The following is an 18,337-nucleotide window of genomic DNA, read 5'->3' on the forward strand; positions in this document are numbered from 1 at the left end:
CACTGTGTAAAATATTGGATCATGTAAACTATCAGGCCATACAAATCACGATAGTTTTGATACACTTTATATTGCATTTTTTATGGTATTACACTCAGTATTGTATAATTGCCACTTTTATTGTTTGCTATGGATTGTGGGTATATATACCCGTGTTTGACACCATGTGATATGCTTGAGAAAGACCGCATTGAGACGGTTGAAACGTTGCACAGAGGGGAATAAAGGATCCACTTTTTTCATTTTACCTGGAGTGCTACCTCATTCTTTGGATACTATACTCATCTATAGCCGTCTGAGCCTGCGGCTGGGAGGATTTGCACCCGCGGTCTTTGGACTTGTGCTGCTGTGATTCTTTTTTGGTTTCTATATATATATATATATATATATATATATATATATATATAATCCAAAAAGCAGGCAGCACTCCAAGGTAAAGGTGTGTATGTGTGTGTGTGTGTGTGTGTATATATATATATATATATATATACAGTACAGACCAAAAGTTTGGACACACCTTCTCATTCAAAGAGTTTTCTTTATTTTCATGACTATGAAGGCATCAAAACTATGAATTAACACATGTGGAATTATATACATAACAAACAAGTGTGAAACAACTGAAAATATGTCATATTCTAGGTTCTTCAAAGTAGCCACCTTTTGCTTTGATTACTGCTTTGCACACTCTTGGCATTCTCTTGATGAGCTTCAAGAGGTAGTCCCCTGAAATGGTCTTCCAACAGTCTTGAAGGAGTTCCCAGAGATGCTTAGCATTTGTTGGCCCTTTTGCCTTCACTCTGTGGTCCAGCTCACCCCAAACCATCTCGATTGAGTTCAGGTCCGGTGACTGTGGAGGCCAGGTCATCTGGCGCAGCACCCCATCACTCTCCTTCATGGTCAAATAGCCCTTACTTTCAAAGTTTTCCCAATTTTTCGGCTGACTGACTGACCTTCATTTCTTAAAGTAATGATGGCCACTCGTTTTTCTTTACTTAGCTGCTTTTTTTTTGCCATAATACAAATTCTAACAGTCTATTGAGGAGGACTATCAGCTGTGTATCCACCTGACTTCTCCTCAACGCAACTGATGGTCCCAACCCCATTTATAAGGCAAGAAATCCCACTTATTAAACCTGATAGAGCACACCTGTGAAGTAAAAACCATTTCAGGGGACTACCTCTTGAAGCTCATCAAGAGAATGCCAAGAGTGTGCAAAGCAGTAATCAAATCAAAAGGTGGCTAGTTTGAAGAACCTAGAATATGACATATTTTGAGTTGTTTCACACTTGTTTGTTATGTATATAATTCCACATGTGTTAATTCATAGTTTTGATGCCTTCAGTGTGAATCTACAATTTTCATAGTCATGAAAATAAAGAAAACTCTTTGAATGAGAAGGTGTGTCCAAACTTTTGGTCTGTACTGTATATATATATATATACATACACTCACCTAAAGAATTATTAGGAACACCTGTTCTATTTCTCATTAATGCAATTATCTAGTCAACCAATCACATGGCAGTTGCTTCAATACACTTAGGGGGGTGGTCCTGGTCAAGACAATCTCCTGAACTCCAAACTGAATGTCAGAATGGAAAAGAAAGGTGATTTAAGCAATTTTGAGCGTGGCATGGTTGTTGGTGCCAGACGGGCCGGTCTGAGTATTTCACAATCTGCTCAGTTACTGGGATTTTCACGCACAACCATTTCTAGGGTTTACAAAGAATGGTGTGAAAAGGGAAAAACATCCAGTATGCGGCAGTCCTGTGGGCAAAAAAACCTTGTGGATGCTAGAGGTCAGAGGAGAATGGGCCGACTGATTCAAGCTGATAGAAGAGCAACGTTGACTGAAATAACCACTCGTTACAACCGAGGTATGCAGCAAAGCATTTGTGAAGCCACAACACGCACAACCTTGAGGCGGATGGGCTACAACAGCAGAAGACCCCACCGGGTACCACTCATCTCCACTACAAATAGGAAAAAGAGGCTACAATTTGCACGAGCTCACCAAAATTGGACTGTTGAAGACTGGAAAAGTCCAGCCGCATCCTCTCCCTACACTAAGCACAGCAGAGTGACGTGCAGCGCTACGTGACTCCAGCTTATATAGAGGCTGGGTCACATGCTGCTCTGGCCAATCACAGCCATGCCATTAGTAGGCATGGCTGTGATGGCTTCTAAGGTTAGACAGTTAACCGCTTGTTGATTGGCTGCTCTGCAGCCTTTCAAAAAGCGTCAAGAAAGCGCCGAACACCGAACCCGAACTTTTACGGAAATGCTCGAGTCCGGGGTCCAAAAATCCTAAAGTTCGGTATGAACCCGAACTTTACAGTTCGGTTTCGCTCAACCCTACTCAACTCTAGAAATTATTTATGTTCGTTTCTGGCGTAAATTATGGTGCATTTGATGGACAGATGGAGATCTTGCCTCTTGCTAAGCTTCCCCCAAGTAGAATGAGCAGGGAATTTTATTGTTATTCTGAATCTTTTCCTATAAAACAATCAATCTGCTCCGCTCCTCCTGAACAAACTGCTGTTCTAAATCACACTGCCTGTTTTTTTACCTTACAGGTCAATGCCCCAAGTTTCACACAGTCAACACAGAAATAGACCACTGCCCCAGTGGTGTACCTTCTATGGAGGCAGACCACTCGACTGCTACATGGGAGGTCGGGCCCGGTGCTGAACTTTTTCTTTTGTTGCAGCTGCTACTAGGGGGGGGGGGGGGGGGGGCTCAGTGCAAAGAGATTTTTACATCCTTCATTGCAGTGAACAGTAACTGTGTACATTTTTATGCACTGAGCTCCCCTTAGCGATGGCTGCAGGAACTCAGTTTTTTGTAATATATTATGTGAATGGAAGCAGCAGGCATAGGCTGAGGCTGTGGGCAACTTTTTTATATAATTTTTTTAATTGAAATTTGTAATAAATCTGGTGCTTGGGCATTGTCCTTTGCACTCTAAATCACCTGTGCTTGACAGATGTCTACTTGGATCCTGGTGGGGCAGAGGACCGATCCATACAAAATTTTCCTATTGGGCCTTAGGAGATGAGTGTTCTTCTCTGCCTTTCAACTAGCTGAGAAATGTCAATTCTTTGTACAGTATGGACCCTCTGTCCTATTTAATAATATCTCCTCTATCCTGTAGCGAAGAGGGATAAGAGAGGCCTGATTTGGACCCATCCTTTCTGTGAGGGGTTTTCAGGTGGAGGAGCAGGTTCTTCAGTTCCTTGGTGTCTGTGGGGAAAGGGGGCTTTGATTAAGGGTTTTGCATTAGTTGTATTATTTATTGCATGCTCCATTGTTTTACTATTATCACTATCAGCTCTTTTCTTCCCTCTCACTTTGCTCTGGATTCAGCAATGGTCTTTTATGCTGAAGCTGTGTGATTTCCCGGCAGTGTTGATTTAGAATTCCTGTATTTGTCCCCCAGCCAAATATTTACATACCTTAAACCTTAAATCTCTTCAGTTACTTATTAAAAAGGCTATAGGGTCAAGGAAAGAGAGCTCAGGCTAAAATCCTTTATAAACCCCCTCCATGTCTGCAAACAGCACATACCCCAGGCAGCATCATGGGGTTAAGAGCTTTGTGTCTTCTTCTACTGTATAGACTCATTGGGTCCTACGCGCAGCAACCGTGAGTATCACCTAACCCTATACATCTATCTATCTATCTATCTATCTATCTATCTATCTATCTATCTATCTATCTATCTATCTATCTATCTATCTATCTTGCCTGGTCTGCCTGCCTATCTAATATACAGTGGATTTAAAAAGTCTACACACCCCTGTTAAAATGTCAGGTTTCTGTGCTGTAAAAAAAGAAGACAAAGATAAATCATTTCAGAACATTTTCCACCTTTAATGTGACTTATAAACTGTACCACTCAATTAAAAAACTGAAATCTTTTAGGTGGAGGGAAGAAAACAAAAAAACTAAAATAATGTGGTTGCATAAATGTGCACACCCTCTTATAACTGGGGATGTAGCTGTGTTCAAAATTAAGCAATCACATTCAGAATCATGTTAAATAGGAGTCAGCATACACCTGCCATCATTTAAAGTGCCTCTGATTAACCCCAAATAAAGTTCTGCTGCTCTAGTTGGTGTTTCCTGAAATGTTCTTAGTCGCATCCCACAGCAAAAGCCATGGTCCACAGGGAGCTTCCAAAGCATCAGAGGGATCTCATTGTTAAAAGATATCAGTCAGGAGAAGGGTACAAAAGAATTTCCAAGGCATTAGATATACCATGGAACACAGTGAAGACAGTCATCATCAAGTGGAGAAAATATGGCACAACAGTGACATTACCAGGGCCGTCTTTAATATTGATTGGACCCTGGGCAAAAATTTACTTGGGCCCCCTGGATCCCGCCTTCCCACACCCTAGCATGCAATCACGCCCTCACCCCACAACACACACACAAAAAATCGACACACCTGGTAGAGTCCAGTAAATGACCGTAAATACTCACAGTTCTAAAGACTCCAGCGGCTCAGGATCAGTGCTCTGGGCAGCTGGGCTCAGGCTGGAAGTGGGCACTGCTCTGCAGGAAGGTGACCGGGGCTCGGCTCACCCTAGCATTACAGTGCACCCCAGCACCGCACAGTATGCAGTATAGCATCCTTTAGTATACAGCACCCCACAGTATTCAGTATAGCACCCTATAGTATACAGCCCCCCACAGTATACAGCACCCAATAGTATACAGTAGAGCAGTATAGCACCCCACAGTATACAGTACCCCACAGTATACAGCACCCCACAGTATACAGTAGCTTACAGTATATTAGTATAACAGCCCTTGTCACCTTTTCCTGATGTAATCTTCACAAAAAAGCTCCACAGTTAAGGCAAACTTCTCCTGCAGCAACACTCCTGGTGGAAAGGACCTTTGATTACCTCATAGCCATGTGACCAGTAATATTGCTAGGTTACTGGTCACATGGTGATGATGTCATCTAAGGTTCTTTCTCCTAAGAGAATCATAGCTCTCACATTTCGCTGCCTGGAGTGCCGGCAGGCAGCCATGGCATGGCAGCACCCCCCTGTGTAGCTGACAGCCAGACACCCGGGGCAGTGGCTAGCAGGGCTCAAGAGGCAGCTGCCTTGGGCCCCCCAGGAGCAACTGGGCCCGGGGCAGCTGCCTTTTTCCCCCCTTGTTAAAGACGGCCCTGGACATTACCAAGAACTGGACGTCCCTCCAAAGTTGATGAAAAGACGAGAGGAAAACTGGTCTGGGAGGCTACCAAGAGGCCTACAGCAACATTAAAGGAGCTGCAGGAATATATAGGAGTACTGGCTGTGTGGTACATGTGACAACAATCTCCCAAATTCTTCATATGTCTGGGCTATGGGGTAGAGTGGCAAGACGAAAGCCTTTTTTATGACGAAAAACATCCAAGCCAGGCTACATTTTGCAAAAACCCATCCCCATCCTGCTGCCACCCTCAATACTGTGCCCGTTGTGCCCCCCAATGCCCCAGGTACTATACTGCTGAAAAAAATAGTGACCCCAGTAGACATAATTGGGGTCTTTTATCAAACTGGTGTAAAGTAGAACTGGCTTTCCAAAAGAGCTGTCAAAAATGAAAGGTGGAATCTGATTTGCTGCTATGGGCAACTAAGCCAGTTCTACTTTACACCAGTTTGATAAATTACCCCAAAAGTCCCTATAGTGTCCTCAGCAGCTATAATGTCCCCTAGAGACCCCCAGTAATAATAACACCCTATATTGTGCTCCAGGTAATAATCCCTATATAGTGTCCCCAGATATAATAGAATTGCCCCTACAGTGCCTTCCCATTAGCAAGGCCCCCACGCTGCCCCCATATAGTAATTTCCCCCACACTGCCCCATAGTAATTTCTCCCACACTGCCCCCATACAGTAATTTGCCCCCACAGTAATTCCCCCCACACTGCCCCCATAGTAATTTCCCCCACACTGCCCCATACAGTAATTTGACGACACAGTAATCTCCCCCACACTGCCCCCATACATTAATCTCACCCACACAGCCCCCACACAGTATTTTCCCCCACACTGCCCCATATAGTAATTTCCCCCACATTGGCCCATACAGTAATTTCCCCCACACAGTTATTTCCCCCACACTGCCCCATATAGTAATTTGCCCCACACAGTAATCTCCCCCACACTGCCCCCATACAGTAATTTCCCACACAGTAATTTCCCACCCACTGCCCCATACAGCAATTTCCCCCACACAGAAATTTCCCCCACACTGCCCCCACATAGTAATTTCCCCCACATTGCCCCATATAGCAATTTGCCCCACACAGTAATTTCCCCCACATTCCCCCTATACAGTAATTTCCCCCCACACAGTAGTTTCCCCCACACTGCCCCCACACAGTAATTTCTCCCACACTGCCACCACATAGTAGTTTGCCCCACACAGTAATTTCCCCCACACAGTAGTTTCCCCCACACTTCCCCCATACAATAATTTCCCCCACACAGTAGTTTCCCACACACTGCCCCCACACAGTAATGCTGGGGCAGGTACAGTTCCTATCTCCTCCCACCCATCTAAGGTCTCATGCACACGACCGTTGTGTGCATCCGTGTCGGTTGTTCCGTTTTCCGTGATTTTCTGCGGACCCATTGACTTTCAATGGGTCAGTTGAAAACTCAGAAAATGCACCGTTGCGTTGTACATCCGCGTCCGTGATCCGTGTTTCCTGTCCGTCAAAAAAATATGACCTGTCCTATTTTTTTGACGGACAACGGTTCAAAAAACACAAGATTGTCATCCGCGTCCGTCATCCGTGTCCGTAGGCTACTTTCACACAGACGGATCCGCTGATCCGTCTGCATGAAAGCTTTTTAGATCTGAGTTTTCACTTCGTCAAAACTCAGATCCGACAGTATATTCTAACACAGAGGTGTTCCCATAGTGATTGGGACGCTTCAAGTTAGAATATACTACGAACTGTCTACATGACTGCCCCCTGCTGCCTGGCAGCACCCGATCTCTTACAGGGGGCTGTGATCCGCACAATTAACCCCTCAGGTGCCGCACCTGAGGGGTTAATTGTGCGTATCATAGCCCCCTGCAAGAGATCAGGTGCTGCCAGGCAGAAGGGGGCAGACCCCCTCCCTCCGCAGTTTTAAAAGCCAGTGCGGCGTCCCTCCCTCCCCTGTATTTAACTCATTGGTGGCCAGTGCGGCCTCCGCTCTCCCCCCCCCCTAATTAAAATCACCTTCCCCCATCATTGGTGGCCAGTGCAGCCTCCCCTCTCCCCCCCCTAATTAAAATCACCTTCCCCCATCATTGGTGGCCAATGCGGCCTTCCCTCTCCCCCCCCCTAATTAAAATCACCACCCCCATCATTGGTGGCCAGTGCGGCCTCCCCTCTTCCCCCCCCTAATTAAAATCACCTGTAAGAGATCGGGTGCTGCCAGGCAGCAGGGGGCAGTTATTACACAGTTCTCAGTATATTCTAACTTGAAGCGTCCCCATCACTATAGGAACGCCTCTGTGTTAGAATATACCGTCGGATCTGAGTTTCACGATTTAACTCAAATCCGATGGTATATTCTAACATAGAGGTGTTCCCATGGTGATGGGGACGCTTCAAGTTAAAATATACCATCGGATTGGAGAAAATTCCGATCCGATGGTATAATAGGGACTCCTGACTTTACATTGAAAGTCAATGGGGACGGATCTGTTTGCAATTGCACCATATTGTGTCACCGTCAAACGGATCCATCCCCATTGACTTGCATTGTAAGTCAGGACGGATCCGTTTGGCTCCGCACGGCCAGGCGGACACCAAAATGACTTTTTCCTTCATGTCCGTGGATCCTCCAAAAATCAAGGAAGACCCGCAGAAGAAAAAACGGTCACGGATCACGGAACAACGAAAATCCGTTTTGCGGACCGCAAAAAAAAGACGGTCGTGTGCATGAGGCCTAAGTGTGTTTATAATTAACACATATAACTCGGCACATTTGTATGTCATTTATCAATTATGATGCACTACAGTTTATTAATGACTATATGCACTTTTCATGTATTTATATGTTTTTTTTTTAGCTGACACATCATTCATGTATTGATTGTCTATAGTATAGATTTAATGATTTTTTATGAAATATTATGGGCACCTTTGCACAATGATTGTTTATTATTCTATTTATTCAATTCTTAATGCTGATGGTATTTATATTTGCACTTTGCACCATTTGTATTGTCACTGCTTGAAAAAGGTTCCACTGAAAGGACCGAAATGTTGCGTCTGGTGTAATAAGCACACGATTTTTTTGGAAGTGCCGTGGAATTTCTCATTTTTATATTTATCTGGATGTTGGATCGCTTCCGCAGCCAATGGCACTCTGCTTCTCTGCCTTGTTTGCAGTGCTGCCCAGTATATCATTTTTTGTCTAGATAGATAGATGCTCACGTTTGTTTCTGGCGTACTGGCTACTGTGGTTTCCGTGTAGGCTGGTTACCATGGGCAACATGTAACAACGGCAGCCTGTGTGTGTACTTTCTTTGTGTATGCATGATCCACTCCATGGTGTCTTGGTTCGTATGGGGTTAATGATAACTCCCAACCGTCCTGGATCCTGGACTGTGAGGGGGCACAGTTGGGCATATTACTGGGCATAATCTGTGAAGGGGCACAATGTGGGCATAACTACTGTGTGGTGGCATAAAGGTTGAATAATTACTATATGGGGGCATTTAGGGGACTGGGTGGGATTAGGTGTTTAGTTATGTTTTGGGTGGAGTTAGAGGCGTGGCCTAGTGCAGGAAAAATTTGCCCCTCTTCCTTCTTTTATAAAGTTGGGAGGTATGGGTTAATGTCTTGGTCTGGGTGTGGTCACTACTAGTGTTGATCGCCAATATTCTAATCGCAAATTTTTATCGCGAATATCTGCAAGTTGAGAATTTACGAAAATGTCGAATATAGTGCTAATATTCTATTTTTGTTTTCATCAGTAACCTCCCTTCTTGCTTGTGGGCCAATGAGTGGGCTGCAATGTCTTTTTCTGAGCTTAGCAACATCCCTAGCAACCAATAGGAAAGTTGCCTACCCCTTATTATATAAGAAACTCCCCAGCAGTCATTTTCTGCTGTTTTTTGCAGTTCTGAGAGAGAGAGCAGTGACATTGCTGTGCTCTGTGCTTTCATCTGGATCCTATTCCTTATCCAATCACATTACATAGTTAGTTATCTTATATACATAATACAGATAGTTAGTGGTAGATAGTCAGTGTAGGTTAGATCCTGATATAGTGTAGCTGGTGCAGTGCAGGGTGTTAGGTAGTGTGATAGGTGCTGCTGTCCATACATACAGATATAGATATACAGACATAGTCCTGTGATGTCACAACAATACTTAGTGCACCAATCAGTAATGTCTACTCAGATCTGATAAAATGTGAAGTTGCATGTATTGAGCAAAAAATATGCGCATCATTAGTGCCGATTTGCGCAATCGCAAAAATAATGACGAGATCACGAATTATAGAATTTGCGAATTTATTGTGAATATTATGCGAAAAAATTCACAAAATTTTGTGAAAATTTATATTGCCTATGCCGCTCATCACGAGTCACTACAGTAGGTGCTATATATTCCTGTTAGTTCTGGTCCCGGGGGTCAGTCTGTCTCCAGCCTTGCTGGGTGCAGAAGCTATGCACCTGATCTGTGGTTATTCCATCTGCCTTGTCTGTGTGGTCACCTAGTAATACATGAAGGTCACCTTGTCTGGTTCTGTATCTTGTCTGTGACCGCCATGTGTTATTCCGTATGGGGTCAAGGCATCTGCTTGTCTGGGTCAGTGTTTTGTCTGTGACCGCCATCTGTCATTCCATATAGGGTCCAGACTTCTGCCTGTCTATGCAGCTCAGTCTGTTTGCCCATGGACTATTTCCACATGGGGAACAGGAATCTGCTAGTCCATTTCTATGCCTTCGGTTAGAAGGCTCCTGGTTTCTCCTGAGGGAGTATAGACAGATAGATAGGAGATAGATAGATAGATAGATAGATAGATAGATAGATAGATAGATAGATAGTATAGATATATAGAAAAGTATTTGATACACTGGCAATTTTGCAAGTTTTCCCACCTACAAAAAATGGAGAAGTCTGTAATTTTTAAGGTACACTTCAACTGTGAGAGACAGAATCTAAAAAAAAAATCCATAAAATCACATTGTATGATTTTAAAATAATTAGCATTTTATTGCATGAAATAAGTATTTTATACAAAAGAAAAACAGAACTTAATATTTGGTACAGAAACATTTGTTTGCAATTACAGAGATCAGTCATTTCCTGCAGTTCTTGACTAAGTTTGCACACAACACCGCAGCAGGGATTTTGGCCCACTCCTCTATACAAATCTTCTCCAGATCTTTCACGTTTCAGGGCTGTTGCTGGACCACATTGAGTTTCAGCTCCCTCCAAAGATTTTTGATTGGGTTCAGGTCTGGCCACCTTCTGTTGATTTTTTATTTTTTTTTTTACAAACAGGAAGCCAGGTCCGAGCCGCGGACCGCCCACCCACTACACTAGTGTAGTGGGCGGGGCGCGGGCGGTCCGCGGCTCAGGCTTGGCTGGGGAGGAGTCAGGACTGGACTGGAGCAGGGCGCACGCAGAGGCGGGCCGACACAGAGGCTGGGGAGGCTCCAGCCAGGCCACTGAGTAAGGAAGATCCGATCATATTCTAACCCCCAGGCGTTCCCATGGTGACAGGGACGCTTGCCTGGGGGTTAGAATATACAGGGCCACGCCGCTCACAGGAGCACATTTATAAACTAATTAGTAACTTGAACTTTAATCATTGACATTGCTGAATGCTGATCTCTTTACTTGCATTGCATACCTTACTCTGTCTTAGCTCTGGTAACGGTACAGCAGGCAGTGCGGCGGCGCTCACTCACTGACGTCACGCGCCTGCTCCTCCCACTCAGCGGCGCAGGCGCGTGACGTCAGTGAGTGAGCGCCGCCCGCACTGCCTGCTGTACCGTTACCAGAGCTAAGACAGAGTAAGGTATCCAATGCAAGTAAAGAGATCAGCATTCAGCAATGTCAATGATTAAAGTTCAAGTTACTAATTAGTTTATAAATGTGCTCCTGTGAGTGTCGGGGAGGGGGATCTGTGGATGGCACTGTTTAGGGGAGGGGGATCTGTGGATGGCACTGTTTAGGGGAGGGGGATCTGTGGATGGCACTGTTTAGGGGAGGGGGATCTGTGGATGGCACTGTTTAGGGGAGGGGGATCTGTGGATGTTACTGTTTAGGGGAGGGGGATCTGTGGATGGCACTATTTAGGGGAGGAGGATCTGTGGATGGCACTATTTAGGGGAGGGGGATCTGTGGATGGCACTATTTAGGGGAGTAGGATCTGTGGATGGCACTATTTAGGAGAGGGGGATCTGTGGATGGCACTATTTAGGGGAGGGGGATCTGTGGATGGCACTGGGGGGGGCCATAAAATTATTTTTGCTATGGGGCCCATGCATTTCTAGCTACGCCCCTGACTCCAGGACCTTAAAATGCTCCTTACTGAGCCACTACTTAGTTACCCTGGCTGTGTGTTTAGGATTATTGTCATTCAGCAAGACCCAGCCATGACCCATCTTAAATGCTGTTAAGAGAAGGAGGTTGTTGGCTAAAATCTCGCAATAAATGACCCCATCCATCCTCCCTTTAATACGGAGCAGTTGTCCTGTCCCCTTTGCAGAAAAGTACCCCCAAAGTATGATGTTTCCACCCCCATACTTCACGGTTGGGACGGTGTTCTTGGGGTCATCCTTCTTCTTCCTCCAAACACGGCGAGTGGAGTTGATAACAAAAAGTTCTATTTTGGTCTCATCTGACCACATTACCTTCTCCCATGCCTCCTTTTGATCATCCAGATGGTCATTGGTGAACTTTAAATGGGCCTGGACATGTGCTGGCGTGAGCAGGGGCCTTTGTGTGCCCTGCAGGATTTTAATCCGACGTAGTGTGTTACAGTAATCTTTGTGGTTCAGGGGCGTCATTAGGTCAAAACATTCGGGTCTTGAGCCCTGGATGTTTTGTCCAGTGCCCTGAATGTTATGCTGGCCTGGTAGCATTTTTTTTTATTTGGCTATTCCAGGGCCCTTCAATATTGATTGGACCTGGGCAACCCATCACAGATCATCGCCCCACTCCCCTTGTACATGTTCCGCTGATCAACTACTTGCAGGCTGCGCAGGCATGAGTTCAGTCACTTCGGTGTGCAATCCCGTCCTGCGGCATGTGATCCTGCGAGACCCTCTGTGGGAATGCACGGGTCTCGCGAGATCACGCGCCACAGGACGGGATTGCGCACCGAAGTGACTGAACACCTGCCCGCGCAGCCTGCAAATAGCGGATCAGCAGAACAAGTACAAGGGGGGTAGGGGGATGATCTGTGGGGTTGCCCAGTGTCCACTTCCATCAATATTAAAGGACCCAAGCAAAGATTTCTGCAGTGGTGAGGAAATGAAAAATAACAGATATTGGAAAGTTTCTGGTCCCAGTCACTTTATGAGCAAATCAAGTTCTTCCTTAGCAGTAAGGTTGAGATCGACAATAGTAGCCTTGAAGGTTGATCTCCAGACCCTGTAGCTCTCTGGACAGTCGTCAAACCTTGAGAGGCTGGTGTTAATGAGCTCAAGGCATACTATGTATCTGGCAAAGTCATTCATGTCTGGTCTCTCACTCCTTGGTGTCAAAGTAACTTGTGGAACCCCTTGGTGTGAAAGTTCTCTGGTGATGTAGGGTGAGGTTTACCAGGGTAAAATTATGTTGCATGAGCGTTTAACTGTGGTGTAGTCTCTAAGGCTTGTGCTGGCTTTGGTTTGATCTGCAGCTTATCACCGGACGTCACCTTGTTGTTGACATGAGTTCATCCGGTTTGCTGCATAGATGTACTTGCGTTGTAGACTTAAATAGGCTCAGACATAGAGCTGAGCGTGTCTGTGCAGTACGCCAGTCCTGCAGGGTGAGCGAATATGAGGTCACAGGGATAGTTAACAAACCGAGGGTTGCTCTTGGTACTCACATATTTTATTAACCCTGGGCAGGCGTACAGCAGTGATGGAGAGGCTGGCACATGGATACTCTGGGGCACTCTCTGTGTGTAGGGACCAGGCCAGGTGGTAGGTGAGGTGCCCTGGGTGTTGTAGGTTTAGTGTGCCTGTGGCAAGAGCCCTTAACCACCTCAGCTCCCTTATCTTAAACATCCTTAATGACCAGACCACTTTTTACAATTCTGCACTACACTAATTTCCCGGTTTATTGCTCGGTCATGCAACTTACCACCCAAATGAATTTTACCTCCTTTTCTTCTTACTAATAGAGCTTTCATTTGGTGGTATTTCATTGCTGCTGACATTTTTACTTTTTTTGTTATTAATCGAAATTTACCAATTTTTTTGCAAAAAAATGAAATTTTTCACTTTCAGTTGTAAAATTTTTCAAATAAAACTACATTTCTATTAAAAATTTTCTCTAAATTTATTGTTCTACATGTCTTTGATAAAAAAAAATGGTTTGGGTAAAAGTTATAGCGTTTACAAACTATGGTACAAAAATGTGAATTTCCGCTTTTTGAAGCAGCTCTGACTTTCTGAGCACCTGTCATGTTTCCTGAGGTTCTACAATGCCCAGACAGTAGAAAAACCCCACAAATGACCCCATTTCGGAAAGTAGACACCCTAAGGTATTCGCTGATGGGCATAGTGAGTTCATAGAACTTTTTATTTTTTGTCACAAGTTAGCGGAAAATGATGATTTTTTATTTATTTTTTCCTTACAAAGTCTCATATTCCACTAACTTGTGACAAAAAATAAAAACTTCCATGAACTCACTATGCCCATCATGAAATACCTTGTGGTGTCTTCTTTCCAAAATGGGGTCACTTGTGGGGTAGTTATACTGCCCTGGCATTTTAGGGGCCCTAATGCGTGAGAAGTAGTTTGAAATTAAAATGTGTAAAAAATGCCCTGTGAAATCCTAAAGGTGCTCTTTGGAATGTGGGCCCCTTTGCCCACCTAAGCTGCAAAAAAGTGTCACACATGTGGTATCGCCGTACTCAGGAGAAGTTGGGCAATGTGTTTTGGGGTGTCTTTTTACACATGCCCATGCTGGGTGAGATAAATATCTCTGTCAAATGAAAACTTTGTATAAAAAAATGGAAAAAGTTGTCTTTTAGAGAGATATTTCTCTCACCCAGCATGAGTATATGTAAAAAGACACCCCAAAACACATTGCCCAACTTCTCCTGAGTACGGCGATACCACATGTGTGACACTTTTTTGCAGCCTAGCTGGGCAAAGGGGCCCATATTCCAAAGAGCACCTTTAGGATTTCACAGGGCATTTTTTACACATTTTGATTTCAAACTACTTCTCACGCATTAGGGCCCCTAAAATGCCAGGGCAGTATAACTACCCCACAAGTGACCCCATTTTGGAAAGAAGACACCCCAAGGTATTTCGTGATGGGCATAGTGAGTTCATGGAAGTTTTTATTTTTTGTCACAAGTTAGTGGAATATGAGACTTTGTAAGAAAAAAAAATAAAAAATCATCATTTTCCACTAACTTGTGACAAAAAATAAAAAATTCTAGGAACTCGCCATGCCCCTCACGGAATACCTTGGGGTGTCTTCTTTCCAAAATGGGGTCACTTGTGGGGTATTTATACTGCCCTGGCATTTTAGGGGACCTAATGCGTGAGAAGTAGTTTGAAATCAAAATGTGTAAAAAATGCCCTGTGAAATCCTAAAGGTGCTCTTTGGAATGTGGGCCCCTTTGCCCACCTAGGCTGCATAAAAGTGTCACACATGCGGTATCGCCGTACTCAGGAGAAGTTGGGAAATGTGTTTTGGGGTGTCTTTTTACACATGCCCATGCTGGGTGAGATAAATATCTCCGTCAAATGACAACTTTGTATAAAAAAAAATGGAAAAAGTTGTCTTTTAGAGAGATATTTCTCTCACCCAGCATGGGTATATGTAAAAAGACACCCCAAAACACATTGCCCAACTTCTCCTGAGTACGGCGATACCACATGTGTGACACTTTTTTGCAGCCTAGGTGGGCAAAGGGGCCCACATTCCAAAGAGCACCTTTAGGATTTCACAGGGCATTTTTTACACATTTTGATTTCAAACTACTTCTCACGCATTAGGGCCCCTAAAATGCCAGGGCAGTATAACTACCCCACAAGTGACCCCATTTTGGAAAGAAGACACCCCAAAGTATTTTGTGATGGGCATAGTCAGTTCATGGAAGTTTTTATTTTTTGTCACAAGTTAGTGGAATATGAGACCTTGTAAGAAAAAAAAAAAAAACATAATTTTCCACTAACTTGTGACAAAAAATAAAAAATTCTAGGAACTCGCCATGCCCCTCACGGAATACCTTGGGGTGTCTTCTTTCCAAAATGGGGTCACTTGTGGGGTATTTATACTGCCCTGGCATTTTAGGGGACCTAATGCGTGAGAAGTAGTTTGAAATCAAAATGTGTAAAAAATGCCCTGTGAAATCCTAAAGGTGCTCTTTGGAATGTGGGCCCCTTTGCCCACCTAGGCTGCATAAAAGTGTCACACATGTGGTATCGCCGTACTCAGGAGAAGTTGGGCAATTAGTTTTGGGGTGTCTTTTTACATATACCCATGCTGGGTGAGAGAAATATCTCTCTAAAAGACAACTTTTCCAATTTTTTTATACAAAGTTGGCATTTGACCGAGATATTTATCTCACCCAGCATGGGTATATGTCAAATGACAACCCAAAACACATTGCCCAACTTCTCCTGAGTACGGCGATACCACATGTGTGACACTTTTTTGCAGCCTCGATGCGCAAAGGGGCCCAAATTCCTTTTAGGAGGGCATTTTTAGACATTTGGATCCCAGACTTCTTCTCACGCTTTAGGGCCCCTAAAATGCCAGGGCAGTATAAATACCCCACATGTGACCCCATTTTGGAAAGAAGACACCCCAAGGTATTCAATGAGGGGCATGGCGAGTTCATAGAAGGTTTTTTTTTTGGCACAAGTTAGCGGAAATTGATTTTGATATTTTTTTCTCACAAAGTCTCCCTTTCCGCTAACTTGGGACAAAAAGTTCAATCTTTCATGGACTCAATATGCCCCTCAGCGAATACCTTGGGGTGTCTTCTTTCCGAAATGGGGTCACATGTGGGGTATTTATACTGCCCTGGCATTTTAGGGGCCCTAAAGCGTGAGAAGAAGTCTGGAATATAAATGTCTAAAATTTTTACGCATTTGGATTCCGTGAGGGGTATGGTGAGTTCATGTGAGATTTTATTTTTTGTCACAAGTTAGTGGAATATGAGACTTTGTAAGAAAAAACAAAAAAACAAAACAAAAAAATATATATATTTCCGCTAACTTGTGCCAAAAAAATGTCTGAATGGAGCCTTACAGGGGGGTGATCAATGACAGGGAAGTGATCAGGGAGTCTATATGGGGTGATCCCCACCCTGTCATTGATCACCCCCTTGTAAGGCTCCATTCAGACGTCCGTATGTGTTTTGCGGATCCGATCCATGGATCGGATCCGCAAAACACATACAGACGTCTGAATGGAGCCTTACAGGGGGGTGATCAATGACAGGGGGGTGATCAGGGAGTCTATATGGGGTGATCACCCCCCTGTAAGGCTCCATTCAGACGTCCGTATGTGTTTTACGGATCCGATCCGTGGATCCGTAAAACACATACGGACGTCTGAATGGAGCCTTACAGGGGGGTGATAAATGACAGGGGGGTGATCAGGGAGTCTATATGGGGTGATCATCCCCCTGTCATTGATCACCCCCTTGTAAGGCTCCATTCAGACGTTCGTATGTGTTTTGCGGATCAGATCCATGAATCCGTGGATCCGTAAAACACATACGGACGTCTGAATGGAGCCTTACAGGGGGGTGATCAATGACAGGGGGGTGATCAGGGAGTCTATATGGGGTGATCACCCCCCTGTCATTAATCACCCCCCTGTAAGGCTCCATTCAGACGTCCGTATGTGTTTTGCAGATCCGATCCGTGGATCCGTAAAACACATATGGATGTCTGAATGGAGCCATACAGGGGGGTGATCAATGACAGGGGGATGATCAGGGAGTCTATATGGGGTGATCAGGGGTTAATAAGGGGTTAATAAGTGACAGGGGGGGTGTAGTTTAGTGTGGTATTTGGTGCTACTTATTACAGAGCTGCCTGTGTCCTCTGGTGGTCGATCCAAGCAAAAGGGACCACCAGAGGACCAGGTAGCAGGTATATTAGACGCTGTTAGGGGTTAAAAAAATTGCATCTACAGCCTGCCAGCGAACTATCGCCGCTGGCAGGCTGTAGATCCACTCGCTTACCTGCAGTGCCTGTGTGCGCGCGTTCACAGGAAATCTCGCGTCTCGCGAGATGACGCGTATATGAGTCTAGGAGGAATGAATCGACCGCCCCCGGAACGCAATCCTGCGTTAGGCGGTCGGGAAGCAGTTAAAGTTTGTGACGCCAGTGCCGGTAACGGTGGCACACCGATTTGTCGTAGGAATAACTGAGATACAAAAAATTGCAGTAAACCAGAACTTCTTTTACTGAACAGTCCAACTATTTACAGGTTTCAGTTAGTTCCAAGTGTAAAATGTTGGTAACAGGCAGGCTTCATATAAATGGCAGGCAAAGTCTTTACAAGATACTCAGAGGGAATAACACTTACAGATCAGGCTGCACTTTTCCTCAGAATCCTGTCTGTCTTCCTCCAAGGCCCATATGCCCTATTGCTGGCTTTATCCTTGGGTAGAAAAACCTTCCTCTGGTATATATCCTCTTGCTGTAAATATCCTTCTGCCCTTCAGCTTTCTATTTGGCTGGATGAAAGTGGCTGTGCTCTGTACTTTTAAAGATGCTAATTATCTTCAGGAGGTAACTTCTTCCCCTGGTGGCAAGCTAGGAGCCTGGGCTATCTAGCTGCATGTCAGAAGCTGCTCCTCAGCTACTCTCTGGCTAAGGTGCACACTTGGCTTCTGAACACTCCACACCCACTCTCTGGTCTGGACCTGACTACATATACTAGTTTGTTCCCTAGCTCCCTCTACTGCCTAGGAGGAGGAACTACACCCCTAACAGGCCTAGTACACAGGAGATAACATAAATAACATGACAATATACATTAAAATGCCATATAAAATACAATGACCATGTTCCACAGGAGGTGGAGAACAAATGTGACCCAATTGACCCTTGTGTAGTGCCCACCCTTACGTAGTGGGACACTACATCTGCATTGAGATTCACA

At 44.6% G+C, this 18,337-nt stretch overlaps 1 protein-coding gene across 1 annotated transcript in view; it reads left to right on the forward strand.

Annotated features, from left to right (window-relative positions):
- Positions 1-3,518: 3,518 nt before the first annotated feature.
- Positions 3,519-18,337, forward strand: part of LOC120988554 (A.superbus venom factor 1-like) — a 413,068-nt gene continuing 398,249 nt past the window's right edge. Inside the window, exon 1 of the mRNA XM_040416077.1 lies at positions 3,519-3,648. Within this exon, the coding sequence (XP_040272011.1) occupies positions 3,584-3,648 (65 nt within the window). The 5' untranslated portion in view covers positions 3,519-3,583. The remainder of the gene's footprint in view (positions 3,649-18,337) is intronic.

This window comes from Bufo bufo, chromosome 1, assembly GCF_905171765.1.
Source record: "Bufo bufo chromosome 1, aBufBuf1.1, whole genome shotgun sequence".
Lineage (NCBI taxonomy): Eukaryota > Metazoa > Chordata > Amphibia > Anura > Bufonidae > Bufo > Bufo bufo.